General features: G+C 28.0%; 6 protein-coding genes and 1 long non-coding RNA gene across 8 annotated transcripts in view; 4 read left to right on the forward strand and 3 right to left on the reverse strand.

Moving 5' to 3' along the window:
* The window catches only part of LOC114125563 (dedicator of cytokinesis protein 3), a 31,467-nt gene extending 18,817 nt beyond the window's left edge, over positions 1 to 12,650 (reverse strand). For both annotated transcript variants that reach the window (XM_050201531.1, XM_027989274.2), the window contains exons 1-6: positions 12,415 to 12,650; positions 12,266 to 12,349; positions 12,163 to 12,203; positions 12,027 to 12,082; positions 11,857 to 11,953; positions 11,269 to 11,417 (exon numbers count right to left, since the gene is read on the reverse strand). In XM_050201531.1, coding sequence (XP_050057488.1) covers positions 11,269 to 11,417; positions 11,857 to 11,953; positions 12,027 to 12,082; positions 12,163 to 12,203; positions 12,266 to 12,349; positions 12,415 to 12,451 — 464 coding nt within the window. In that variant the 5' untranslated portion in view covers positions 12,452 to 12,650. The remainder of the gene's footprint in view (positions 1 to 11,268; positions 11,418 to 11,856; positions 11,954 to 12,026; positions 12,083 to 12,162; positions 12,204 to 12,265; positions 12,350 to 12,414) is intronic.
* On the forward strand, positions 2,388 to 6,944 carry LOC114125564 (innexin inx3). Its single transcript, XM_027989275.2, has 5 exons — positions 2,388 to 2,692; positions 4,261 to 4,461; positions 4,934 to 5,346; positions 5,404 to 5,820; positions 6,010 to 6,944. The coding sequence occupies exons 2-5, from the start codon at positions 4,299 to 4,301 to the stop codon at positions 6,196 to 6,198; spliced, it is 1,182 nt and encodes a 393-aa protein (XP_027845076.1). The 5' UTR covers positions 2,388 to 2,692; positions 4,261 to 4,298; the 3' UTR covers positions 6,199 to 6,944.
* On the forward strand, positions 9,728 to 10,933 carry LOC126550297 (uncharacterized). The gene is made up of 3 exons (XR_007604348.1): positions 9,728 to 9,932; positions 10,024 to 10,526; positions 10,846 to 10,933. It is a non-coding gene; the product is annotated as an uncharacterized LOC126550297 (long non-coding RNA).
* A 917-nt stretch (positions 12,651 to 13,567) lies between the features above and the next one.
* LOC114125593 (peroxisomal biogenesis factor 19) lies at positions 13,568 to 15,342 on the reverse strand. Its single transcript, XM_027989314.2, has 2 exons — positions 14,628 to 15,342; positions 13,568 to 14,542 (listed from the first exon to the last, which is right to left on the reverse strand). Exons 1-2 carry the CDS (start codon positions 15,158 to 15,160, stop codon positions 14,326 to 14,328), a joined length of 750 nt encoding a protein of 249 aa, XP_027845115.1. The 5' UTR covers positions 15,161 to 15,342; the 3' UTR covers positions 13,568 to 14,325.
* A 413-nt stretch (positions 15,343 to 15,755) lies between these two features.
* On the forward strand, positions 15,756 to 17,304 carry LOC114125594 (E3 ubiquitin-protein ligase RNF181-like). The gene is made up of 4 exons (XM_027989315.2): positions 15,756 to 15,937; positions 16,011 to 16,217; positions 16,280 to 16,389; positions 16,468 to 17,304. Exons 2-4 carry the CDS (start codon positions 16,013 to 16,015, stop codon positions 16,600 to 16,602), a joined length of 450 nt encoding a protein of 149 aa, XP_027845116.1. The 5' UTR covers positions 15,756 to 15,937; positions 16,011 to 16,012; the 3' UTR covers positions 16,603 to 17,304.
* Positions 17,305 to 18,079: 775 nt separating this feature from the next.
* LOC114125538 (NADH-ubiquinone oxidoreductase 75 kDa subunit, mitochondrial) lies at positions 18,080 to 22,650 on the forward strand. The gene is made up of 13 exons (XM_027989231.2): positions 18,080 to 18,380; positions 18,443 to 18,550; positions 18,623 to 18,846; positions 18,902 to 19,043; positions 19,488 to 19,709; positions 19,766 to 19,936; positions 19,994 to 20,159; positions 20,214 to 20,365; positions 20,422 to 20,601; positions 20,657 to 20,837; positions 21,786 to 21,961; positions 22,031 to 22,165; positions 22,226 to 22,650. The coding sequence occupies exons 1-13, from the start codon at positions 18,219 to 18,221 to the stop codon at positions 22,388 to 22,390; spliced, it is 2,184 nt and encodes a 727-aa protein (XP_027845032.1). The 5' UTR covers positions 18,080 to 18,218; the 3' UTR covers positions 22,391 to 22,650.
* On the reverse strand, positions 22,536 to 25,818 carry LOC114125539 (uncharacterized). The gene is made up of 6 exons (XM_027989232.2): positions 25,507 to 25,818; positions 24,631 to 25,142; positions 24,272 to 24,576; positions 24,030 to 24,215; positions 22,877 to 23,105; positions 22,536 to 22,815 (listed from the first exon to the last, which is right to left on the reverse strand). Exons 1-6 carry the CDS (start codon positions 25,660 to 25,662, stop codon positions 22,752 to 22,754), a joined length of 1,452 nt encoding a protein of 483 aa, XP_027845033.2. The 5' UTR covers positions 25,663 to 25,818; the 3' UTR covers positions 22,536 to 22,751.
* Positions 25,819 to 26,198: the final 380 nt, after the last annotated feature.

Below are 26,198 nucleotides of genomic sequence, written 5' to 3' on the forward strand. Positions count from 1 at the left end.
TCATATTTCATAGTGATTCACAAAAAATTCACGATAATCCTTTTATTTGTTCGTAAATGACCGGTGAAGAACATTATATCCGATATAATTTCATTTTCCATGACATATTATAATATCATATTATACAATATAATATATTAGTATTTAACATTATATAATTTTTTTCTCTTCTTCTCTAAATACTCATGTAACTTTAATGTATATTTAAAATGCCTTTGGAATTTATTTTTTCCGTAATATACAATATTATTATTATTACTAAACGCACTTAGATATTATCATACACATCTTTTTTTTATTATTTGAAAAATGTAGGTACCTTTAATTATTTGATATCATGAAATATGTTATAGAATAATATTAATCAAAAATGTTGTCTACAAAAATAAATTATCATACATTAAAAAACAAAACTTAAATTAGAGACCCTTCATTAAAAGTCAGACTGCAGGGATCGAAGTTTGATTAGTTATGCCACCGATAATAGACCTTTTAATGAATTAATTAAGTCTACATATCATAAATACATACATTTCAAAATTTAAGGAAGTATACCTAAAGTAGTAAGTACTATTGTTTAAGTGCATTATGCGTATTACAATACTGTTAAAAAGACATAAAGTAATAATATAATAATAATATTGTATATTGTATTACAATTTGAAGGTCTGATATCAATAACTAACTGATGACAGTTTAACAATGTATTTTTTAAATTATTTATTTTTATTCCTAGTATAAAAAGCGATGTTATATTTTAGGAATTACAAACAATAGTTTTGTAATGTTAAATAAACGACAACAGTATTATAATTTACAACCGTATGGGACCAGTAGGTAAAATTCCAAAATGCACAGTTGTTATATTAAATGTCGACAGAGATATTTGATTACTAAGTCCACGTCGTAGACGGGCAAATATTTGGCACTTGTCAAGCAATAATAAAATATTCTATATCAACCGACAGTTAGACGGTTTATATTGTTTATAATAATATTGGTATTGTTATAATTACAGATTAAAACAATTTGATTTGTATTAAACGTTCAATAATAAATTACATGATGAAAATATGCTTTATTAGAAGTTTAGAAATCTAACCCCCACTGATTTGCTAAAAAAAATTTGATGTACCTAGGTATTGAAAAAAAACAGTTGTCGTGTAACAATATATTAATTTGGTAACTGCAGTATTTTCTGTATGATAATTTATCGATGAAAATTGAAGGAACGGAAGCCTAGTCTCGTAATAGTAGGCTTCTCCAAAATTTAAAACTCAATTTGCGCCTCAGTAATATATAATTGCTAACAAATATGTATAAGTACCTATATAATTTATACAATAAAAATATTTCTGAAGACCTATAGGAATTATAAAATTCATTTTTCGAAGTTTAAATGTTTAAAAATATTGTATAAATATAATAGTATGATTTAAAGTATATCAGCTTTGTGTAGACATTTTAGTTTTCAAGCAGAGCAATGGAGGCATTGTTGCCTATCAAAAACCAGTTTTTCAAATAAAAAATTCCTGTAACTAGAAGATAAAAAAATTTTGTAATTGTCTTGCCGCAGTATTTTCGAGAGAAACAACAAAATAACGATACAGAATATTATAATTTATAAGCATTCAGTAAGCAGTAAGCTCGATCTCTACTAAATCTTGACTATATTTTTAAGTAAACTTGTATGAGTTGTAGGAGAATCCGAGAATGGCGACGATGTATATACAAATGGTTTGTTACTCTTTGCCGTGTTATAATAAAACAAATACTTTATTTTCTGCAGCAGTTCCCACAGTGAGAACAACACAATTTATTATTGTGCACGGAAATCCGTTGTTTTCTTTATATAATAATATTCCTCCTAAACGTATTCTCACCGCATCACAACTTTCTATTTTTCACAACGGCAGTAGGTACACCGCGTGCGTCTACCGATCTTACTGCTGTGCGTGTTCAAAGACCACGAATTTACACAACACCAAAAACGATAAAAAATTCGTAGACTTTTGATATTTTGCTAAATAATCTGCTCGAGGAAACGCAACGGCTAGCTCGCAGTTAATATTATACAAATATCACCAGATGGGATGAAAAATGTAAAAAACGCAACCCGTTCGACGGAAACCGGCGCGGGGATGGCGCCACCTACCGGGCCGGACTGGCAGTGCGTTTCCTCAAAAAACATTCGAACGCGGCATGATTATTTCCACAAATCTCCGGACGGATTTCGACCGTAAATCTATCGTAATAACCAATCACTCATTAACATTATTATTATTATTACTATCATCGTAGCGTAGTCTCGATTGGAAATCCGTCACACGTAAATCCCCTCCACGCACTCGTCCCTGCACTCTATGGCACCGCCGAACGACGGCGTGTCGTGTAACGCGGTGGTAAACACAAAATATCAAGCAAGCGGCGGATACCGGTTCCGAGCGCTCCGCGTTCCAGCGGCGGCGACCAACCCGTGCGCCGCGGCGCGCGTTTGTCCACCGGTTCGATACAGTCGACGAACGACGAACCGCTAGTAACGGCGACTGCATCGATTGGGTGCGGACTATCGCCATCCGATACGTGTTACACGCGAAGTAACTACGACTACGACGACGAAATAAAAAATATTATCACGATTCCAGATCGGCGGTGGCACACGATAATTCACCCAGGCATTGCTGACGAACTGGTTAGTTTCACACGTTTTTAATTTAATTTTCCCCCCCCCCCCCCGTAATACAGCGCTTTAATAACAATATAATATTATTATCGTCGCGTACTAAATAAATGCTCAACATCTACTATTATTGTATAATACCATATTTTAACGACGACTACGATACGGTTTACCGCACGAGGTGTTTTAGAGCGGCTATTTTTTCATTATTTTTTCACTCGATCGATATTATTTACCTATACAACATTGATATCGTATTATTCTTGTACGATTATCTTTTGCGCTACAACTTGTTGCTGCACTTTGTATTCGTTTCGACCTACGCCATCGCCGCAAACACCTGACGTATGGTGATGAATGACGTCTGGCGCGTCACCGCTTCCCATTGTTTGCCTTCACAGTATGTAAACGTGCTTTTTGTTTTTACATTATTGTACAGGTACCTACCGAATGATAATTATGTTTTGTGTGTACACATGTATAACAGTGATAGTTAAACGAGTGTGATATGCGTACGCATCATCGTAGTTGTTCTCGCGATCTTTAGTAAAATAAGCGAATAGATGTTCGAATTCCGGAGGACCGTTCGAGGGGGAAAAGGATTTATTAGAATATTATACCTATACTATTATAAGATGTATAGGTAATTCCTAAGTCTCATTTTTTCATATTATAAATTCTTGATAATGTAATGAATACACGACTGGCGGATGATGGCAGTCTGATCGAACATCTGCTGTCGCCTCTGAAACGAAATCGTTGGGGGACGCGCTATACAGTAAAATGAATCATTATTACAACTAATAAAACATTGTGCAACAGAATATTGTTGTTCGAGTCACGCGTAATTGTTGGCGGTGTGATGTGCGCAGCGTTATATCAAATAGGTGAACGAGAAAATTCGAAGAATGGTCGGTGCATATTGTAATGGGTACATGAGTCACTCGGCGGCGTACCTTTACGGCCGTGTACAGCGTACGATTTATTTCACCCGAAGACACAATATATATATATATATGTGTGTGTGTATGTATATGTACACATATATTAACAACAATAATATATTTTATGAACACGTCGGAATTATTATTACGGGTATGCGTGCGCCGCGTACCTATGTGATATTATTATGTGTGCGTGCGATCGGGTCGAAAAACCAGTTTTGAGCATAATAATAGACAACGGGCAACCGTCTAAGAACTCCGGTGCATTCGTGGAGCAGCGCACACGATCGAAAGGGGGAGGGGGGAGACCGTGGCAAGTGGCACAGCACAGCACGGGAGGCTGTTGACATCAGACAACAGATACCTGTTACTGCGTGTCTGCGTGTCTACAATATATCTATACAGGCGCACGGCATACCTCCGCCGATGTCCGGTGGCATGCCTGAGGACTGTGTGGATTTTCGTTGTTATTTTTGTACACACCCCCCGCCCCATGTTTAAGCCGGCCGCGGTTTCTCGGTTTTTGTGCGATTTGTACGACCGTTTATAGACGTCAAACGTCCGTCTTGTTACTCCGGAAGTCCGGAAATCATTGATTATAAATTAATATTGTTGTGTATGTCCCCCCCGGTATAGATCCGATCGTTGTGTAATAACGCATAAAGGACGGCGATATGGCAATTTTCCCTATGCTGTCGGCTGTGGCCGGCTTCATTAAGGTGCGTTACGTGGTGGACAAGGCCAACATCGACAATGCAGTGTTCAGAGCGCATTACAGGCTCACCACGGCAATACTCTTTGGATGCTGTATATTGGTTACTGCCAACAATCTAATCGGTGAGTGTGTGATTTTTACTATTGTTTTTCCGATGTAAATTATTGTATAATGGAAACTTATTCTAAGAACAGCAACTCACTACGGTGAACGCTGCTTTATTATTGTTTGTAATAAAGGAGGCAATTCCTTTCAATTGACCCTGGACCTATATAAATAATAAGCAAGTGAATGGGTTGTCCGAAGAGTAGATTATTAATCATAAAAACAAATTAACATTACAAAGTGACACAATTGTTGGGGACCCTGGTAGGGCCAAGATTTAAATTCCCTTTGTCTCCTCAAAAAAAAAATATTGTTGTAAAATAACATAATATTATATTAGTATGCATCCAGGGAATTTTTTTTATTTTGTTTTATTAACTTGACCTGTTGCTTCTAATTCTGAACTACATCTGTTACATTTATTATCAAGGTCAAAACTACTAAATTCTAGGATTTATCTGATATTTATATTTATGTTTTAATTTTTAGGTGATCCTATATCTTGTATTACTGATGGAGCTATTCCAGAACATGTTATTAACACATTTTGTTGGATTACTCATACGTTTACATTGCCGGATAAAATTGGTAAAGGTCTTGGTACACATGTTGCTCACCCTGGTGTATCGGATTATGTTGATGGCAAAGATCAAGTACGGTACCATGCTTATTACCAATGGGTGCCATTCATGCTATTTTTCCAAGGAATTCTGTTCTATGTGCCCCACTGGATATGGAAAAATTGGGAAGAAGGAAAAATTCGCATGATCACTGATGGTGTACGTGGTGCTTCTATTGGACAAAACGACGATAGACTAAGTCGTCAAAAGCAATTAGTTCAATATCTTATTGATACTTTACACATGCACAATGTTTATGCTTCAGGATATTTCCTATGCGAAGTAAATATATTAAAGTCTTAATTTTATATTTAATTTAATGTTTGATGTTATTTTTAGGTATTCAATTTTTTGAATGTAATTGGAAACATGTTCCTAATTGATAGTTTTTTGGGAGGAGAATTTTTTTCATACGGTACTAAAGTTCTAGAACTCAGTCAAATGGATCAAGAAAACAGAATTGATCCAATGGTAGCTGTTTTCCCAAGAGTAACTAAATGCACATTCCACAAATATGGTCCATCTGGATCAATGCAAACACATGATGCACTCTGTGTATTGGCATTGAATATCTTGAATGAAAAAATCTACATATTTTTGTGGTTTTGGTTTATCATATTGGCAATCATATCTGGAATGGCGTTGGCATACAGTATCGCTGTTGTAACATTACCCTCAATTAGAGAAACAATTTTACTACGCCGTTTTAAATTTGGTACACCTCAATCAGTGTCAGCACTTATCAGAAAAACACAGGTAAACTTATTTTTAAATTATTATAATAGTGCAATTTTTTTTTCTAGTATTATCCAAAAGCTAAAGATTGTGTTCACAATTTAATTTTTATTTCACTAGTTGAACTGCTTTGTATTGAAATTTAAACTATTAAAAATCTTATTAATACATTTAATATTTTACAAATTATTAAAACTTATCATATTTCAGGTTGGAGATTTCTTATTATTACATTTATTGGGCCAAAACATGAATATGGGACAATTTACCGAAGTATTAGATGATCTCAGTTCACGGTTACATTTAGGAAATAATTTACCAACTGCTCCATCGACTCTGGAATTGTCACCAATGTATCCTTTGGATAAATTGAGACTTCACAAAGAAACTGAGGCTTAGACTTGATGAACAACAATAAATCGATCAACGTCTATAGTTTTTTATCGAATAAGAAAATCATTTGGAGTTGAAAATTTTTAATCTCAAACTGTGTTCAATACTTAGAAAAAACATTCCATTACACAACCTTTGAACATTAAGTAATTTATGTGTTATTTAAATTTTAGACTAGTAATCAATAATTAGTTCTAAGACCAAATTTTTTCAACTACATATTTTATTTTGATATAGTTTTTTACATCTTCCATGTTAAACAATTGGTAACCTAACTATTCCTACATATATATGTATCGTGTTCTTTTATATTTAAATGATTGAGTAGCAGTCATGTTATGCATCTTGGCGCTAATAAGTGTAAACAATTATTTTAATTATATTTAATAAGTTATTTTGATTTTAAATTGAAGGTTTAACTTCTATTAAAATTGTAATTAATTGTGATAAGATATTGTGAACTGTAAATTTTAAAATTAATTTAGTCCATTTATTTTAACAAAAAATTGTATAAAAAGTCTCCTTATATTGATATTGATGATTTGATTTTAATCATTAAATTTAAAGGACTAATCTTTAATAATTTTAAATATTAAACGAATGACCTTGACAATTATACATTATACATAAGTTATGAATTATTTGATGATTGTATGCATTATTCAATTTTATTTGTAATGTTAATATTACACTAACTAAGAATTAAGTATTATGTATTATTATTTTAATATAATACTATTATTTCACTTATATTTCAATCCTTTTTGTTTGTTAAATTATTTAGTATTTCATACTACTATTTATATTTTAAAGTTTCATATCTAGATTTGAACCACATGTATGATTAATACTTAATTTGTGTCTTTTACCATTAAGTAGTGAGTTCATCAAGACAATATAAAGACATGGACATAGGTGTACGGACAGGATATATATTTGTGCATACAGAAAGTAACACATAATAATATAATAAGAAAAAATATTATTTTCTTATAAGAAGTAAAATAGTAATGGTAATAACTACTAATAAATATTCTGAAGGGACATATTTTATCATCTACATATCATTATAGACCAAAAGAACTGCTAAGCACTCATTTAATGACTAAACAACCTCAAATCAAAGAAAAAATAAAAACTATTATTAGGTAATAATATTTCAAAAATACAACCCAACAACATTTTTCATTTAAACATAAGAAAATGATTTCATTTTAAAATGTTTATTTATTAACATAAAAAGTAAAATCATTAGCATAACATTAGAAGCTTATTTACTGTTACATACATTTAAAATATTATATAATTTATAGCAAATCCAATACTAAGAAAGGACCATTTGTGTTAATCAACAAAATGTTTACATAACTTATTGTAATTAATTGGAAATATAGAACTAACAAGATTTAATATTTTAGTGGTTTTTGATAATTTTATAAACATTTTTTTCTTATTATAGGATTGTATAATAATTGTAATTTATAATACGTTTTATTTTTGCACAAAAATAAATTTATGCAAATATTGTTAAAATCTCTTTAATTACAATAAAAACAAGGGCAAAATAGAGTAGGGATGACAAATTATTGGTGCTGGCATGTCAAATAAAAATTTTTGTTGGATTTTATTTTTCCTGTGTGTTATTATTTTTATTAATGACGTTTTTTTTTAAACTTGAAAAATGTAACGTTTATTGAATGTTGACAGTCGAGTCAATCATGTTATAGGTTCACCCACTTATAAATAGAAGAAACTTAAAACTGTTCACTTTCCTTAAATACTAGCTTATTATACTGCTGAACTATTTTTAGACTAATAATTAAGATAAAGGTATATTTATTGCAAAAGTTAATTGATGGAATAAAATTAAAAAAACTAAACTATGTACAATATGCACTTGTTAAAACTACCAACTACTCTTTTTAAAGCTGGCCGAGTTAATATATTTTTTAAACTAATTTAAAAACTAAATTAGGATACACATTATTTAGGAATACATTAAAAATTTTTAGTAAAATTAAAAATATTTATTCAATTTTAATAATATTTTTTTTTTGTTTTTTCTTGTCAGACCCTTTTCTTTAATTGACAGTATTATCAACAATACTGAAAATCACTACGTGAGCATTTTATGGTACTATGATAATATATATTAAGACAATTGTATAATAGTTCTCAATTTTCATATTAAATAATTATAATTTTTATAAAAATATGTAAATAACCTTAGGAGATTATCTTTGATAAAAACTAAGTTAAGTTAAAATTATTTATAATCATTAGTACCAAACTAAGTCAATAATTTGGTTATAATACTGTCCAACTGAACCATTACCTCAAATAGATGTACTAGGGATATGTAAAAAAAAAAAAAATGCTAATAAATATTTGTATCAACAGTGTCATAATATGGTATGATTGGTATGTTATGACAATTATTATGAATGGCAAACATTTATAAATAATAATAATGAATGCATTTGTCTTTTTTGAAATGTAAATGGGACAATGTTCAATTAAACTAATATATGAATGTTAATATGTTCATTTTTTGCGTAGAACGTGCATTGTATTTTTTTTTTTTTTTGAACTTAAATCAAATATAAGTCTTTGTGTAATGTCTCATTTTGTTATCAAACTGTTCAAATTAAGTAACAGTAACATATTTTAAACAAATAACTGTAGAAATGTAAAACTATAAGTACTTATAAAAGTTAGTTTTCTTTTATTGTAACCATAATTAGTTATAAATAGTTCCAACACTGAATTGGAAAATTAGGAATTTATAATGAATGATACAATAAATACTTAAACAATTTAAATATTAAATAAAGATGATAGTACACAAAATAAATATTTCTTTAATTAACTTTTTAATAGATTTTTATTATTGATTTTTACTTAATTTGAATAGCTTGAGTGCAAAACTGAGCTTTCTATAATTTTTACATGTTCAGCCAGAGATATGATACCCTCTTAATATTTAATGAACATGATATGAGTGTAAACCGATAAAAACAATTTTTTTTATCTATTATATTTTAAAATATGGTAACATTCTAATATATAATATAACATTGTATTTAAAATATTTGATTATTATTATGAAGGATGGTGTAGATGGATAGGGCACTAGCCCAGGATCTTGCTCATTTATGAATTATTAAAATAATAATTGTTATTTAAATTAGAAATATAATATTTCAAATATTCATTTATATGTAGCTACAAATGAATTAAGAAATTATACATATTTATTTAGGTTTGATTGTTTGATATGACATATTAAGTGATATAGGTATATACTGAAGAAAAATCTTTACTTTAAATATATTTATATATTAGATTCTTATCAATTAAATTATTTTAAATCATTAAAAGATCATAATTATTAATCACCAAAAACTAAAGTAAACAAAATTGCAAATTTCATAAATACTTAAAAGAAATTCAAATTAAACTGTAATCAATAGAAACAAGGCTATTGATGATAAAAGCAACTAGCAGCATAATATTATTAGTTATTAATTATGATTTATTTTTGTCAGAAAATTAAATTTTCATCAGTTACTATTTTCAAATAATCAAAAAATATAGGTACCATTAGAATATTTTTGTAATTATATACAGATTATAAAATAATATTTAATTATGTAACCATAGTAACATTGGAGCATTAAATGCTTTAGTTAATATAGACCATTGGTTTAACTACTTCAAGAGAAACTGGTATTAAAAAGGTAAATTTGTAATGTCTCTAGAAATCAGAATTATTAATGAATATAGAAAAAACACTTATAATTTTAAATTAATTCTTTTTTGTATCATTAGGAAGAGTGATCAATCAAAATTTTTGTCTCTGTCATACAACTACAAGTACAACGAATTTATGTTCTATAGTTCAAATTAATTTTAATGTTAGAGCTAACAAAACTTAAAAATATAAACATAACAATATTATCTATATTTGTACAAAGGTTTGTATGTTAACAGTGGTATTTAAAAAAAAAAAAATTTCACGTACTAAGTAATAGATAGTAAAAGATTGAATATTTCATCTATCCTTTATAAATATATTTTAATAATTCAGAAACTACTAATTCAAATTTTGATTTATACATCATATATATACATAAATTATCTGTTTAGCAATTTACAGAGGAAAAAGTGGTTCTCATTTGAAAAAATTGAAGTTTATATCATCTCATAATCCTTCTTTTAAGGTATAAAAATCCAAAACTTTCAAAACATGCCTCTTAAGATGATTAAAAATCACAAAAATTGGAATTTGAATAATTAAATTATTAAAGGAAAAATGTGGTTGAAACACTTGGGTAAATTATCCTATAAATAAAATTAAAATGAACTAAAGTTAAAAAAAATAACCGTCAAATATTATTTATATATTATAACATCTGACTATACCAGACTTATAGTATAAGTCAAATATTGTTAATCTAAATTTAAAAATAAATTTTGAAGAGAGTTATAATACTTCTCAACAAATTGTTTGCATTACTGAAAGCAATAATGATTCATTTAGCAATGCTAAAAAATATAATGTCAAAACTGAAGGTTACTTTCTAAATTAATAAATAAATCACAAAACACAAAACCTATAAATCTACTATTTATGAAAATTTTGGTTTTTAGTAATGTTGATGAATTTGTCAGTACCTCATGTTTGGAAAATTATGAATAATTGCTCTGAATTGCATAACTATTCAAGTGATAAATATAACTGATATTGTTACTATTTAATTATATGAAGAGTTGCAAAAAGTAATTAAATTCAATGGACCTATGGACCTATCAAGAGTGGTTGAGCCACAAAAATATTTTTAAGGGATATCTCGTTATTATTTGAATTAAACGTTCATTCAATTATGTAACCATAATTTCACAATGCAATTAAAAAACTTATGAATTTATGTAACACTTAATTTCCTAAAAAATTGCACTAGATTTTTTTTTTACTTTTTAATAACAATATCAGTAACTTTAGTTTGATTTCTCTAAGCCCTGTTTTAAAAGCAATAGAATAAAGCAAATAACATGCAATATTTTCCTATTTACCTGTTTCCCCAATCAATTTTTGCAGTTGTCTTTAATTTTAATTCCCTTGTTTGATCTTGAGTTAATGTTCCAGTTAATAATTGTTTTCTCCATTCAAGTAATTCTCGCATTACTTTTCGTAATGTAATAAATTTGTATGTTTCCCGTTCCTACAAACATTATTATATAAATATTTTTACAAGTAATTAATTTATATTAACAACTGTATGTCTTTAAAAGTATTAATTAAAAACAAAATATCATAAAATATAAATAATGATATTATTGTTATATTTTAATATCAACAGCTTAGAAATATAAACTATTTATAGTTAGGTTTTTATTACATTATAGTAATTAATAAAAAATATTTGTTTAAAATTATTAAATTACAGGAAAAAGAATTATTTTAACATTAATTACATAATCTACACTTAAATTATTTTAATATTTATAAGAGAATGTTAGATTGTTAGGATCTATTCTTTTCATCTCTAATTATTACCTATATGTAAAAGATAGATATATAATTTGCCATATTAATACCAAACAAATTTTAGTACAAATTGTTTTTTAATTTATAAATATGTTAATATATTTTTAACATACCACATATAATGACTTCCAAATACAACTCCAATCACGCAAAACCAATGATACTTCTCGGACAACCATATCTTCCAATGGTATAGCTGTTTCAAAACTTCTGAAATTTCAAATTAAAATTGAAATAGAAATAAACATTTAAAAAAATTAACAAGTTCATAAATTTGTCATACCCCTCATTTTCAATACGACAGGGCTTCAAATGGATGTATGTAGATGGAAATATGCCCTAATGAAAAAAAATATGATATTAAAACAGTACTTTTATGATATTGGTACACTTAAGATATAACATTATAAATATCTCACCTTAACAGATCGATTTTTAGTAACAAATCCTCTGTACCAACCTGTATGACAAACAAAATAGTTTTATAATATATTAATTGTATATTATTATGCTTATACTGACCACAGCATTGTTCAAGGATCTGGACAGTATCCCCGATTTCAAGATGTAAACCATATGGATTATCGCCATGCCAGTTGTATATTACTAAAACACAATGTAAATTAGTACCTACACATTTTAAATAATTTCAAATCCAAAATAAAACTCACCAACTCCATATTTATTTGTTTTAGTAGGAGTCCACATGTCTGCTATTGTATTAGTGTAATAGGATCAGATTGGATTCTTATTCGCTCATAGTTAAAATTTTTATCCTAATCAATGAATTAAATGCTTTTCAGACAAACGGAAAAGTCAGTCTTGAGTCTATGACTATTGACTAGTCATTTTATTAATTTTCTATAAAATCAATTGTTTGGATTTTGTTTACATTTCAGTTTTAATTGCTATCATACACGGGGGTGGAGTTGCAGAGATAAGATATCATAAAAATTCAAAAACTATTTTCATATACTTAGATAATAAATAATTGAATATAAGCTGATAATTGATATCTTATACAGTGTATATTTATACTCACAGACACGGATTGACGGATAAAATATGCTCACAGATATTATATATATAGATCTGTGCTATTTCTAGATATAGTAAATAAATTATTATCTAAGCACGGTCATAAAGATAATATATATAAAGCCGTGTATCTAAGTATTTTATATGTGACTATTTTAGATTTACGCATGATAAAGTAAACATTTTTATCAATTTATCATAGCCCGGCTTTTTAGGCGTTCAAAGTTCAATGTTGGAATACGAAATCAATTATAAACTATTTTTTTACATATTTACCAGACTTCACAATGGTTTATTAAACGAACAATTTGCTGAAGGCTCGTTTAATAAATTGAAATCATTTTATTTATAGTTCATCAATTCAGTACGGTATAAGTAGGTTTGTTTTTCACACAAATTCATTTAAAATCATAATTTATAAGTTAATAACACATAAACTTTAAACAATAAAAGGCTAGGAATTGAAGTTATAATAATTGTACATATATTATGTACATCAAAAAGAAAACAATTTTGAAAATTGACCCAATACGTGAACATTAGTACCCTATATTTTCTTCAAAAATTCACATTCCAATTTAAAATCAACCAGCCTAAATATTTTGTGTTACTACTTACTTCTTATGTGAAACACTGTATATGAACAAATTATGGATAGGTACTAAGAGGGTAATAAAATTAATTATTTGTTACTAATTAATATTTTGATTTTATTACACAAATATAATAAATAATCATAATGTCTACACAACAATGTAAGCACTATGCTTCATATTTTATTTTAGAAAATATCAAAGTATGTATACAATGTTTGTAAATTTAAATAATAATACAATATTATTTAATGAAGAATACATTTTAACAAAGTATAAAAAACCCTGTTGGAAAATTAATTTTATAGATATTCATATAACATCAATGATCAATATATTATAAAATTAAAAGTAATTTTTTTTGTTCATAAAGTTTATAACATCGAATCCACTAATTGAGACATTTTGATTTATCTATCCCGCTCGAATACTATTTATTTAATTAAATTAATTTTTCCCAATCCAAAATTAAAAAATAATTTTAAGAAATATTGATAGATATAAGTATATAACAGATTATTTTCTTAAAATGGATTGATCATCATATTCATCTTTAATGGTAACTTAAAATACATAACATACCTAAGTAATAAACCGAGGTTGTGTTACACTTTTAAATTTTTAGATATTATTTTACACTTGTATTATTATGAGTAAAAAAAAAAAAAAAAAAATTCATTTAAAGGAGTAAAAATGAAATAATTTGCTCACAATAATATTTAATAAGTTAAAAATTTAACTAATTAATAAAAATACCTATGAATTTGAGAGGTTAACAAATTTAGAAAATTTTAATATGATGTATATTATCTTTGGAAGTTTACCTTTCACATTGGTGAAATCTGCTACCCTTTCACCTATACCCTATATTTATTCAGTCTTCATTTATCGAACTGATAATAAATAAATAAATAAGACTCAATAAAAATAACACTTTTAGATAAACATTTGCTACATGAGAGTGCATTGGCCAACATTATCAGGTATTGGATTGCCGTCAGCTACATCTCTCATTAATTCTTCTGGTGGCTGACCACATTCTTGCATTTTTTTTAATAACTCCATGAGTTCTTTAAACTTCCTAGTCTTAGTGATATCATCATCTGTATCTTGTTGATTTTCTAAATGATCTCGGACTTCTTTTATACAATTAAACATTTGTGTATACCTAAAATGTTAAATAAAACTTGTATAACATATTATAGTCTTAATAATAAAAATGTATTTAAGTGTTATTTATGTTAATAACTTGCCTTTCAAATTCATCTTTATTCAATGTTGATTCATGATCCTCAAGCCATTTTGGATATTTATCACACAGATCTTTAATAGATGGATAAAGCACATCTTTGCTCAACAATGGCTGCATAAATTGCATTAACATAGGCAGCATATCTTCATCTAAATTGATATCATCTTGAATACCCATATTAGCAAACATCGATGTCATATCACTTCCTTCAGGTAGATTTTGTTTTGCTTCTGCTAAGCTTTTCAATGATTCTTGAATAACTGTTTGTAATTCAGATCCTTCATCCCCTAAAATTAGTTCTTGTAAACCAGCGGCTAATTCTGCTTGATCACTATTCATAAATGATTTCATTGTTTCTTCAAGACTCTCTTTTAAAAAGTTATCACTGGCACTGAAATTATTAACTTCAGATATTTTTGATGCATTGTCTAATACTTCTGATTCATCAATACTTTCAAAATCTTTGAGAGCATCATCTAGCAATTCAGATAATGCATTTTGTGTATTCTCTTCCTTTGGTTGGTTTTCAGACATTTTTAAATAAATTAAGATACAATTAAAAAATAAATGGTTTACACAAATATTAATACCTAGAAATAATATTATAATTATCTAAAGAATGTTTAACCATATAAAATTAAGGAATACTGATCATAGAAAAGATAGGTACATTTTTTTCATAGATACTGACAACTGACTAAACCACTAAACTGACCTCAATATTCAGAACATCACGTTTCAGATGACTAGAACACGATTTAAGATAGTATGGTTGCCCGACAACCTATGATAAGATCGTTTTAAACTGGCAACCAAATTAAATAACTAGAACAGCTGGAACATTGACCACTAGCGCTTGCGACGTGATGTGTACCGATATAGAAGCAGAATTTACCGCCTACCGTCAGCGCGGTATACCGGTATTTAAGCTTATAGGATGTTGCCACTATTACATTCAAGCGCTAGTGGTGGATTTTCCAGCTGTTTTTAATAGTGATTTCAGTAGACACTTTACATGATTCGTCGGGCAACCATACTATCTTAAATCGTGGACTAGAACAAACTTGAAACTGATAAATAAACATATGTTTTCATATTGATAAGACATAATAATTTCCATAAATTATAGGGAAATAGCCAAAAGAGGTTAATCATTACTGAGTAATTCATGACTTATTATTTATTTTAATTTTAATTAAAACAAAAATTCCTTGCTGCGCACCTCCTTACAACTACCTATGTTATAATTTTTATAATTTTATAATTTTTATTTAATATCATAAAATTTAAAAATTTCTTCAACCGTTTAAGGTATGTAATTAAGTTTAATTAATAGGTATATATTTGTTGATGACATTAAGTTTACTTGTATTTAAAAATCTAGCTATGGCAAGCTATTTTGATGAACTCCATGTTGAAGAAGATGAAATGCCTAATGCTCGTATAGATCGTTTAACAAGAGAAACGTTTAGAATGCTTTTTGATCATGATCCAGCACGATATGGTGACATGATCAATTTTCAAAACACACCTCCTGCATCTAAATCAGAAATAGAAAAACTTAGTGCGCCTTCATTTGAGGAACTAATAGGTAAAATTTTTATTTCAGAAAAATATAATTTACTGAAAATAATAAATTGTGTTACATATTAGATGAACAATGTCGAATCTGTTTATGCCAATATCAACTGAATGATAAAGCGCTGAACATGCCATGCAATCATATATTTCATGAAAATTGTTTAAAAACATGGCTGGAAAAAGTAATGAAATAACTTCGCTGGTTTTTTTTTTTTTTTTAAGAAATTATAAATCATTTAAGTATTTAATTTATTTTTCAGAGTAATTTTTGTCCACTTTGTAAGTTTGAATTAAAGACTGATAATGAAATGTATGAATTGTATAAGCAAGAGTTAAAAAATCGACAAGCGAGAGAAGATAACATTGCCCAACTTCATGAATCTATGTTCTCATAAAAATTATAATATACAAACAATTACAATTAATTGTGTTTTAACATAGGTACTTACTTTGTATAGTACAGTAAATACAAATATTTTACATTAGTTAAGTGGTTAAAAATTGGGATTTTGTGTTTTTAATAGAGACATTCAATTTTCAATTGTGTTTCTTTACCTGTTATAAACTTTATTTTATAATATTCCAGATTATCATAAGTTATAACTATTACTAATTTATTTTTAGAAAATCTCATTTCAAATTAAATTAAATTTTTTTTATTTTTTATTAAGAACTGTATTTTATTCTATAAATTTGTATCCATATTAATATGTTATTATTATTATTAATGAATTATTTATTATTTTAATCTACCTATTATTTCTAGAAAGATAGATTGCATTCATCATTGTTCAATATTTTGCTTAAAATTATGAATTAAATTGAGCTATCTATTATTTACTGTTTGATTGTTTTTATTTAACATTAAGTATTATATCGGCATGTATTGATTTTTATTTTTTGTGTTTATCTGAGTAATTAAAGTATTGATATTAGTTTAAAATAAAGAAAATTATATGAATAGATGTAATTATTATAAAAAAAAAATAGTGTAAGTTATGTAAGATATCGATATGAGCCTTTTTAATAGGTAATACCAAATTATATATTATAGAATAGTATTATTTAATAAAATTTGGAATACATTTGTATTAAAAGTGTTTTTTTTTTCAGTTTTAAGTTATATAATTGAATAAATTCAATCCAGAAAACATATTAGATTTTAGTCAGTGATAAATGTATTGATTTTAAAATTATGTGAGTTTTATTTTAACTGTCATATTTTGGAGCAGTAAAAATTCTTTAATTTTCTTTAGTGGAGATTTCATCTAGTTGGTACTTTGGTGGGTCAAAAGGAAATACAAGTATTTCGTCATAAAATTTAAATTGAATACATCCATCAGTGACCTCTACCACTACAGTGCCATCATGAGATTCACTCGACATCTATTAATTGTACAGCAGAATAAGTAATCGGTTTTTTAATAAAAAAAAAAAATTACTATATAGTAACTAGAGAGCCTATATAATATATTATCTAGGCTCTCTACTAGTAACACGGACTAAAATACCTAACTAACCTAACTAAGATCTTAGTTCGTGTTTTTTACACACCAAAGATATAAGACCATGAATTAAGATATTATACAAATATATAAATATATTAAATATTTAAATATAAATATGAATACATGACGTATAACATGTCTGTAGGACGCAAAAATCATAGACATAATAATATTAGCACAAACGCCTATAATATAAAATATAAATTATCTATGGTTATTTAATCTATTCTGTGGTTATACTATGGCTTTATCAACAACCTTGGTATTATATTTTTGGTATAATATGGTATCACAATATCATATGATTATTATCATTTGAACTTGGTTTGATTTCTATCAAACTATTTTATTTCTTCATCGGTTCACCGATATATTATATATAATATATCATAGTTAGTACACACTACACGTATTTTAGTGCAAAATTGGATTTTCATTCATATAAAGTGGAATAAAAAACTCATTAAATAAAAAAAACCGTTAATTAGATTTCATTTATTAACATGTTTCGGTCAACGCTTCAGCGTACTGTGCCTTGTGTTCGTTTGGCGGTTACATCAGGGCAATTTCGACCAAATTCTAATACTCCGGCTCCACCATCCAAACTTGAAGTATTCATAGATGACAAAAAAGTTCTTGTAGATCCTGGAACAACAGTATTACAAGTAAAATTATTTAAAAAGTTATTGTAATTATGAAGACATATTTAACAAATTTGGTTATTTAGGCTGCTGCACTTGCTGGTGTAGAAATTCCACGCTTCTGTTATCATGAACGTTTAGCTGTTGCCGGCAACTGTAGGATGTGTTTAGTTGAAGTTGAAAGGTCGCCTAAGGTATGTTTACAACTATTATATTTTATATTTTGATAAATAATAACTACCTATTCTTGTAATTGTTTAATTTAGCCAGTTGCTGCATGTGCCATGCCAGTGATGAATGGATGGAAAATTAAAACAAATTCTGATTTAACTCGTAAAGCTCGTGAAGGTGTTATGGAATTTTTATTGATGAATCATCCTCTAGATTGCCCTATTTGTGATCAGGGAGGTGAATGTGATTTACAAGATCAGAGTATGGCATTCGGTAGCGATAGATCCCGCTTTGTTGATATAGATTTTAGTGGAAAAAGGTATTTTATCATTTTAAATTATTATAAATAAATATTAATTACTATTACTATGTAGGGCTGTTGAAGATAAAGATATCGGACCACTTGTTAAAACTATAATGACACGTTGTATACACTGTACAAGATGTATACGTTTTGCTTCAGAAGTAGCTGGTGTTGATGATCTAGGAACAACAGGGCGAGGTTCAGATATGCAGGTATACTATTTTCCAGATATTTTATTACTTATATAGTCATATGTTGTTTGAATCAGATTAAATGTTCATATATTGATGGTTACTTAGCAAAAAGGGATAAGCTATATTTTTGTTACTATCGGTTGGAGGAGATTTAGATTCATCATAATGTATCACTGGTGTAAACATTAGTGTGAACAATTTATTATAAATTATCGAATTTTTAAATTTAAGATACAAATGATTGTTATAATTTGTAAATTCTAAAACATGGATCTAAGCGACATTTTTGGAATCCAAACTCCATTAGAAATTAAAAACAACATAAACATAGTTTTTTCATTTTCCTGAAAACCTTGATCCTTGTCGCTTATTCCCTTTTGTCGTGCAACCATCAATATTAAACCCTTTAATTATTTATTTTACTTAAACTTTTTTATTTCCTTAACTAATTTTACTTTTTAGGTTGGAACGTATATAGAGAAAATGTTCTTATCTGAACTCAGTGGAAATGTAATAGATTTGTGCCCAGTTGGAGCATTAACCAGTAAACCATACTCTTTTTCTGCACGTCCTTGGGAGACTAGAAAAACTGATAGTGTAGATGTTTTGGATGCATTAGGAAGCAATATTGTTGTTTCCACTAGAGCTGGCGATGTTATGAGAATTTTACCACGTTTAAATGAAGTAATTTAATGACTCTAGTATTATTTTCATTAATTAATATAATTTTGTTATTTTAGGATATCAATGAAGAATGGTTATCAGATAAATCACGTTTCTCGTATGATGGACTTAAACGCCAACGATTAGTCACTCCATTGATAAAAGATAATAAAGGAAATTTAGTGCCAGTTGAATGGGAAGATGCATTAGTAGCAACATCTAGAGCATTAATTAATGCTAATGGAAATGTAATAGTGAAAAGTAAAGTTAATTTTATGTATTTTAATTTATTCTTGTTATTTTAGATTGTGGGTGTAAGTGGTGGTTTAGCAGATGCTGAATCTATGATAGCATTAAAAGATTTACTCAACAGATTAGGAAGTGAAGAATTATATACAGAAGAACCATTCCCAATGACTGGTTCTGGTACTGATCTCAGATCTTCATACATATTAAATAGCAGCATTTCTGGTATGTATTACTTTTATAAGTTAATTTAAAAACTACTTTTAAATTTATTTTTAGGATTAGAACAAGCTGATCTGGTGTTATTAATTGGAACCAATCCACGATATGAAGCCCCTTTGCTAAACACACGTATTCGTAAATCGTATGTACATAATGACCTGGAAATAGCATTATTAGGACCTAAAGTTGACCTTTCCTATGATTACGAGGTAAATTTGTTTTTCATATTATTTAATATCTTATAATTACCTGATTTTATAATTAGTATTTAGGTGAATCTCCCGCAATACTCAAGGATTTAGCAGAAAAGAGACACGCATTCTTTGCTAAACTATCTAAAGCTAAGCGACCAGTCATAATTTTAGGTGCTCAGCAATTTGAACAGGAAGATGGTGCTATACTTTTGGCCCAGGCACAACAACTTTCTCAAGAATTAACAAAAAATGTAATTTTTATATTCATTATTTCAATAATTATTACTAATAAAAAAAAAAAATTAGGCTGAAAAGGGATGGAAAATTCTTAATATATTGCAACAAGTTGCTGGACAAGTAGCTGCATTAGATTTGGGTTTTAAGCCTAATCGTAATTTACCTGCTGCCAAAGTACTTTATTTGTTAGGAGCTGACAATGAATCATTAACAAAGTGCAAGCCTACTGGGACCACTGTTATATATCAAGGTAATCATGTATTTTATTTAGTAACATAATTACTTGTAATATCTTGTATATGTGAAAAACTATAAATAGCCATTCCGTATTTATGAGATAACATAGACATTATACTATTAGATGCAGGACAACTTGTTCCAGCAGTTTGATGTGAGTGCACTTCTCTTAACCGTACATGCACTCAAGAATATTTCAATTTTACAATAATTTTACCATTTAGCATGCATAGACATTATAATTCTAATCACTTCTATATCTATAGTACCATCATAAAATGTATTTATCATATGTATATTGTACTTGTAATTTAAGCGCTATAATTGGAGTCATTACAACTACTCTATCACAAGACTTCAACATCCACTCGCATCCTGTTAGGAATTAGGATACTCCATCTTTTAGTATAATATCTATGGATAACTTAAAACTGATCAAAATTTGTATTAGTTATTTATTATTAAATTGTATTTAACTAATTCAAATTATCAATTCAAATTACATAAAATTCATAGTTATTTTGATTTGATTTTTAATTTTTGGAACTTATAATAAATAAATAAAATTTAAAATAATACATGTCTATACATATACATGAATAATTTATATAATGGGCAGCAAAACAACTAATCATGATATATATTTCGATCTTGGATATTGGATAACATGAAGGTAACTTCTTTAAAATTTCATTATGTTATAACAGTTAATCACTTGTTGATTATTTTTTCATTTAAATTAATAGTCATGACAACATGTTTTAAATAATTTTGTAAGTTTTACTATAAAGGAACAATATTGAATGAGAATTCTTGCCTAAAAGGTTTGGCAATCCTGCGATATAGAATTATAGATTTACTAATAAGAAGTATATATTATTATATTTTATGAAAATATACTATTTATTTCAAGATAACAATTTATTTTAATATTTTTTTGGAAAATTTAACTCTCATTTAGGACATCATGGAGACGCTGGAGCAGCTATTGCCGATATTGTACTTCCAGGTGCTGCATATACAGAAAAACAGGCAACCTATGTTAATACTGAAGGACGTGCACAACAAACATTGATGGCTGTACAGCCACCTGGAATGGCACGCTCTGACTGGAAAATTATCAGAGCAATTTCTGAAGTAAGATTTTATTATGTTTAATAAATTATTTATTTATTGAATTATATATTTATTGAATTTGATCGATAGTTTGTGGGTGTAAAACTTCCATATGACACTTTAAATGAAGTACGTGACCGTTTAACTGATGTTTGTCCAAGCATGACTAGATATGGAGACCTAGAAGAAGCAAATTTCTTGGTTCAAGCTTCAGATTTGTCAAAAGTAATTTAATTCATTGTTCATCATTGTAATTATTTTATTATATTAATTTTTTTATTCTAGGATTTATCTTCCCGGACTGCTAGTACTCCTTTAAATGTTAAACAGATTGCTTTAGAAGACTTCTATATGACCGATTCTATTAGTAGATCTTCACCTACTATGGCTAAATGCATACAGGCTGTTAGAAAACAAAAAGAATCAAAATATTATGAAAGCCGAGCTTAAATGAAAAAGTATATTGGGCTTGCATTAAAATTCCAAGTCCGGCATGTAAGCAAATTAAGGTAATAACTTTAGAACTTAGAATGTTATAAATTTTGATTTTTTAGCCATGTAAAATGTATCATATGGATAAAAAAATTCTAGCAAATATTATATCATCTGAACTTTATTTGTATTTGTGTTAATAAAGTATTTTAAATTTCAAACATAATGTTATAATATTATTAATTAATGTTTACAATAAATTTATCTAATAATATAAATATGTTTTGATTATAGTTAATTCACAACAAGATTTATCTGAATAATACTGTTATACATAAAATAACATTTTTCTATGAATATTTCCATATAACTTATATGTTTAAATATCTCTCCAGGCCATAACAATCTTTTGAAATGGAACAAATTGTCCATTATTGATTCCACTGAAAACATTAAAATATATTATGTTAATAATAATAATATAACTGTATTTATTTAACTTACCACTCAAAATACCTGATCCCATTCAAAGATCCATCACAGTCACCAATCTTTTGATCAAATTGTACTCCTATTAATGGCTCTGTCATAGTGGCTACATGACCTATATATCGCAGTCGCCCACCTACTACTTTACCAAAGCTTGTAATAACTTTGACATAGGTATTCAATTGAAGATCATAAATGGACTTTGGCAAATATGGTTTACCATACACTTTCATTGAACAACATTCTAAAATGATATATTTTTATATATATATAAATTTCTACTTATTATATGTTTATTTTAATTTAAATATTAAGTAGAATTTTTAGTAAACATTCATTGTGTGATTTATTAGAAAAAGTGGTTTACTTGTATTTAAAATGGTAGACTAGGTATCAAGAAATATCTGTGGATAACCAATTGTATTTTTTCTAAAATAGATTTTCGTATCACCATGCCATTTATGAGAATAATTAGTTTCATTATTTTGTGGTTTATCAGGTTTATGTTTAAGTAATAATTTTAAAACTAATTTTTTTAGATTGAATAATTAATTATTAATTATTATAATTCAACTATTAACATTTCAATTGTATTGCTATACACACATTGAACGAATAACTAAACACGTACTGATAATTGTCAATAATAAGCAAATTAATACTTTTATCACAGACCACATGAAAATGTATTTTTATTTTAATTAAATAAAACATGTATTACTAACATTAAACATTGAATCTATTACAGAATTCTATGTTAAATTTTAATATTTATATAGTTATTTACAATTTATTTTGATTTGCTTACTTGATATACTATAAATTATATTATTTTCATATAGTCTGTGATAGTATTGGCAAATGTAGAATAAGGTAAGATTATTTGTAGGTAAAACTGGTAGTTAAATAATAAAAGTATAAAAATAAGCTATCACATGTTATAGTCTGCTTATAATAGATATAACTATTGCCACCTCATTTAAGTATCATCTTGGTAAGATATACATTAATATGAAGTTTTCATTTTATTCAAATTTATATTTTTCATATAGAATATTTTATAAGATTTTTTTTTTTTAATATTATTTATATTAAATAAAAACTTCATATAATTACTATTATTTTACTTAAATTCTTGAATAAATAAATAATAAAATTTATTTCTAACCTAGGTTATGATACGGTTCTGAATAACGTCTGTGCTTTTTGCATTCTTTGATATTTGTGGGATATCCAGTGATAAGACAGTCTATAGCATTACGAACAACACATTCAGATTCTTCTATAAGTGAATCAGTTGAGTCTCCTTCTGATTTTCTTAAATCTGGCATTGACAAACGCAATTTTCCTGATTCTAAATCATTTTGATAATTAATCTTTTTCATTAAACTTGGTAAAAAATAATCTTACCTTTAAATGATACTCTGTTTTTGATTTTCTTTGGCACTTCATCTTCTGCTTTTAAAGTAGCAGTAGATGAATACTTCACATCTTGTAATGATGCGCACGGTTCACATGGAACACTTGCTGATCGCCGGCATTTAGTAGGCGAAGACGGTACCGATGACCATGATGCATTGTGCCGTGCTTCTAATGACATAACTGATGGTCTTACTTGACACCGATAACATGACGAATGTACTGAAAATACTGAACCAAAATCATATCGTGAAGATGATGAACCAACAGAAAAATAACCAGGACTTCGTGGAAATCTGTAAATAAATAAATAATTAGTATTAATACTGAGCTAATATTATGTATAGTACTTTGATCTTGATGGTTCACGAGTGAGAGGACCTGGTTGCCGACACAAATGATCAACACTCCTTGACAACTCTGGCACCATACTTGTAAAATTAATGTCGGACAACATGACCCTTCTTGATTCTGTAGTTTTTTTGGATACACGCAAACATTGTTTGCGTGTATTCTTGTCAACTGGCACAATAAATTTGGATGGTAAAGTTGTATTTGGAGATGTGGTCTTGGCTTGATTAACAAGAAATCCTTCAGAACGCCATTGTAGCGGCAAAGCGGTGATGTCTGTCTGTGCTTCAACTTCTTGTGTTTTTAGCGTAATGTCCTTTAAAATAGGCCGTAAGGGACTGAGATATTTAGAATTTGCCATGTCTTTGGAATTCGCTCCACACTTTGATATATCAGTTTCCAAAACATTATCTATAGACACAAGATCTTCATTAGGTGACACATTCATAGTGTCATCTGTTGTAAATATTAACTCAATTTCATCAGTTTCTTCTGAGTTTTGACACACAATCTAAATATATAAATAAAATATAGGTAATTAAAAATATATTTTTTTTATTGAAGCACCATGATACTCAAATGATAAATTAGACTTGTAATAATAATTGGTTAAATTCTGGCTATTGGGATGAGAAAAAAAATACTAATACTATACATAAGTTTCAATATATAAAATAGATAAATAAATCACTGCCTAACATTTACAACAAAAATGTTCAATGTCATATCTATTCAATTAATTAACTAGTCATTTGAGTATTTTGAGCAGACATAATACATACAATACAACTCAATACTCATCATAAATATAATAAATTGGATTAAATTGAATTTAATTCGATAATCCATGAAACTATCGAAATATCTATGGGTACCTTTTTATCATCCATGGCGCCACAAGATTTCCTGACCAATTCGAGTTCCGCTTTCGATCGTTCAAGAGCCGTTTTCAGAGCAATTACTGTCTTATGTAATGACCGCACAGTGTCCAAATCAAAAAGACTTCCTTCCTCGCCGCCGTTAGTAGCCATTTACACGACTCAATCATTATTAATGGCGTGCCATAATAATACGCGCTCGTAAGTCGGGGGCGGTCAAAACAAAAACATCATAAAATAGTGTACTACGTACCGAAAACGGTGGGCCGCGGCGCACATCCAAAGTATTGATTTAATTTTAGTCATACAACGACGTCATGGAGATCGCACAGGTATATACGTTTTTGTTCCATGACAGCATGTCAAGTCTGAACTTTCGAATAGTTACGTGAAACTTTTTAAATAATCACCCAAACGATAAAATCTTAACAAATATTGAATTAACCCATTTTATTTGTTAGTAGGTACGTATTTATATTTTATACACATTGCACACCTATATTCATGTTCAAAATTATTACAATATTAATTATATTATTTAAATATCCTATCTAAATGATTTGTTATGAACAATATAAACTTTTATGTAAGTAATTTTTTGCGTAAGTTAATCAGGTTTTTATTAACCTTATGGTTTATACTTATTAAAACAATACAATTACAAATCAAGAAAATAAGTATGGTACTTG

Source organism: Aphis gossypii, chromosome 2 (genome assembly GCF_020184175.1).
Source record: "Aphis gossypii isolate Hap1 chromosome 2, ASM2018417v2, whole genome shotgun sequence".
NCBI lineage: Eukaryota > Metazoa > Arthropoda > Insecta > Hemiptera > Aphididae > Aphis > Aphis gossypii.

Bases quoted from the DNA above. Each gene is read 5' to 3' on its own strand.
- LOC114125564 (XM_027989275.2), top strand. From the start codon at position 4,299: ATGGCAATTTTCCCTATGCTGTCGGCTGTGGCCGGCTTCATTAAGGTG. The intron at 5,347-5,403 runs GTAAATATATTA...TGTTATTTTTAG, and splicing joins CAGGATATTTCCTATGCGAA to GTATTCAATTTTTTGAATGT. The intron at 5,821-6,009 runs GTAAACTTATTT...ATCATATTTCAG, and splicing joins CACTTATCAGAAAAACACAG to GTTGGAGATTTCTTATTATT.
- LOC114125593 (XM_027989314.2), bottom strand. From the start codon at position 15,160: ATGTCTGAAAACCAACCAAAGGAAGAGAATACACAAAATGCATTATCT. The intron at 14,543-14,627 runs GCAAGTTATTAA...TTAACATTTTAG, and splicing joins AATAAAGATGAATTTGAAAG to GTATACACAAATGTTTAATT.
- LOC114125594 (XM_027989315.2), top strand. From the start codon at position 16,013: ATGGCAAGCTATTTTGATGAACTCCATGTTGAAGAAGATGAAATGCCT. The intron at 16,218-16,279 runs GTAAAATTTTTA...GTTACATATTAG, and splicing joins TTCATTTGAGGAACTAATAG to ATGAACAATGTCGAATCTGT. The intron at 16,390-16,467 runs GTAATGAAATAA...TTTATTTTTCAG, and splicing joins TAAAAACATGGCTGGAAAAA to AGTAATTTTTGTCCACTTTG.
- LOC114125538 (XM_027989231.2), top strand. From the start codon at position 18,219: ATGTTTCGGTCAACGCTTCAGCGTACTGTGCCTTGTGTTCGTTTGGCG. The intron at 20,160-20,213 runs GTATGTATTACT...ATTTATTTTTAG, and splicing joins ATTAAATAGCAGCATTTCTG to GATTAGAACAAGCTGATCTG. The intron at 20,838-21,785 runs GTAATCATGTAT...ACTCTCATTTAG, and splicing joins GACCACTGTTATATATCAAG to GACATCATGGAGACGCTGGA.
- LOC114125539 (XM_027989232.2), bottom strand. From the start codon at position 25,662: ATGGCTACTAACGGCGGCGAGGAAGGAAGTCTTTTTGATTTGGACACT. The intron at 24,577-24,630 runs GTACTATACATA...ATTTATTTACAG, and splicing joins CGTGAACCATCAAGATCAAA to ATTTCCACGAAGTCCTGGTT. The intron at 23,106-24,029 runs GTTAGAAATAAA...ATATCATTTTAG, and splicing joins AGAACCGTATCATAACCTAG to AATGTTGTTCAATGAAAGTG.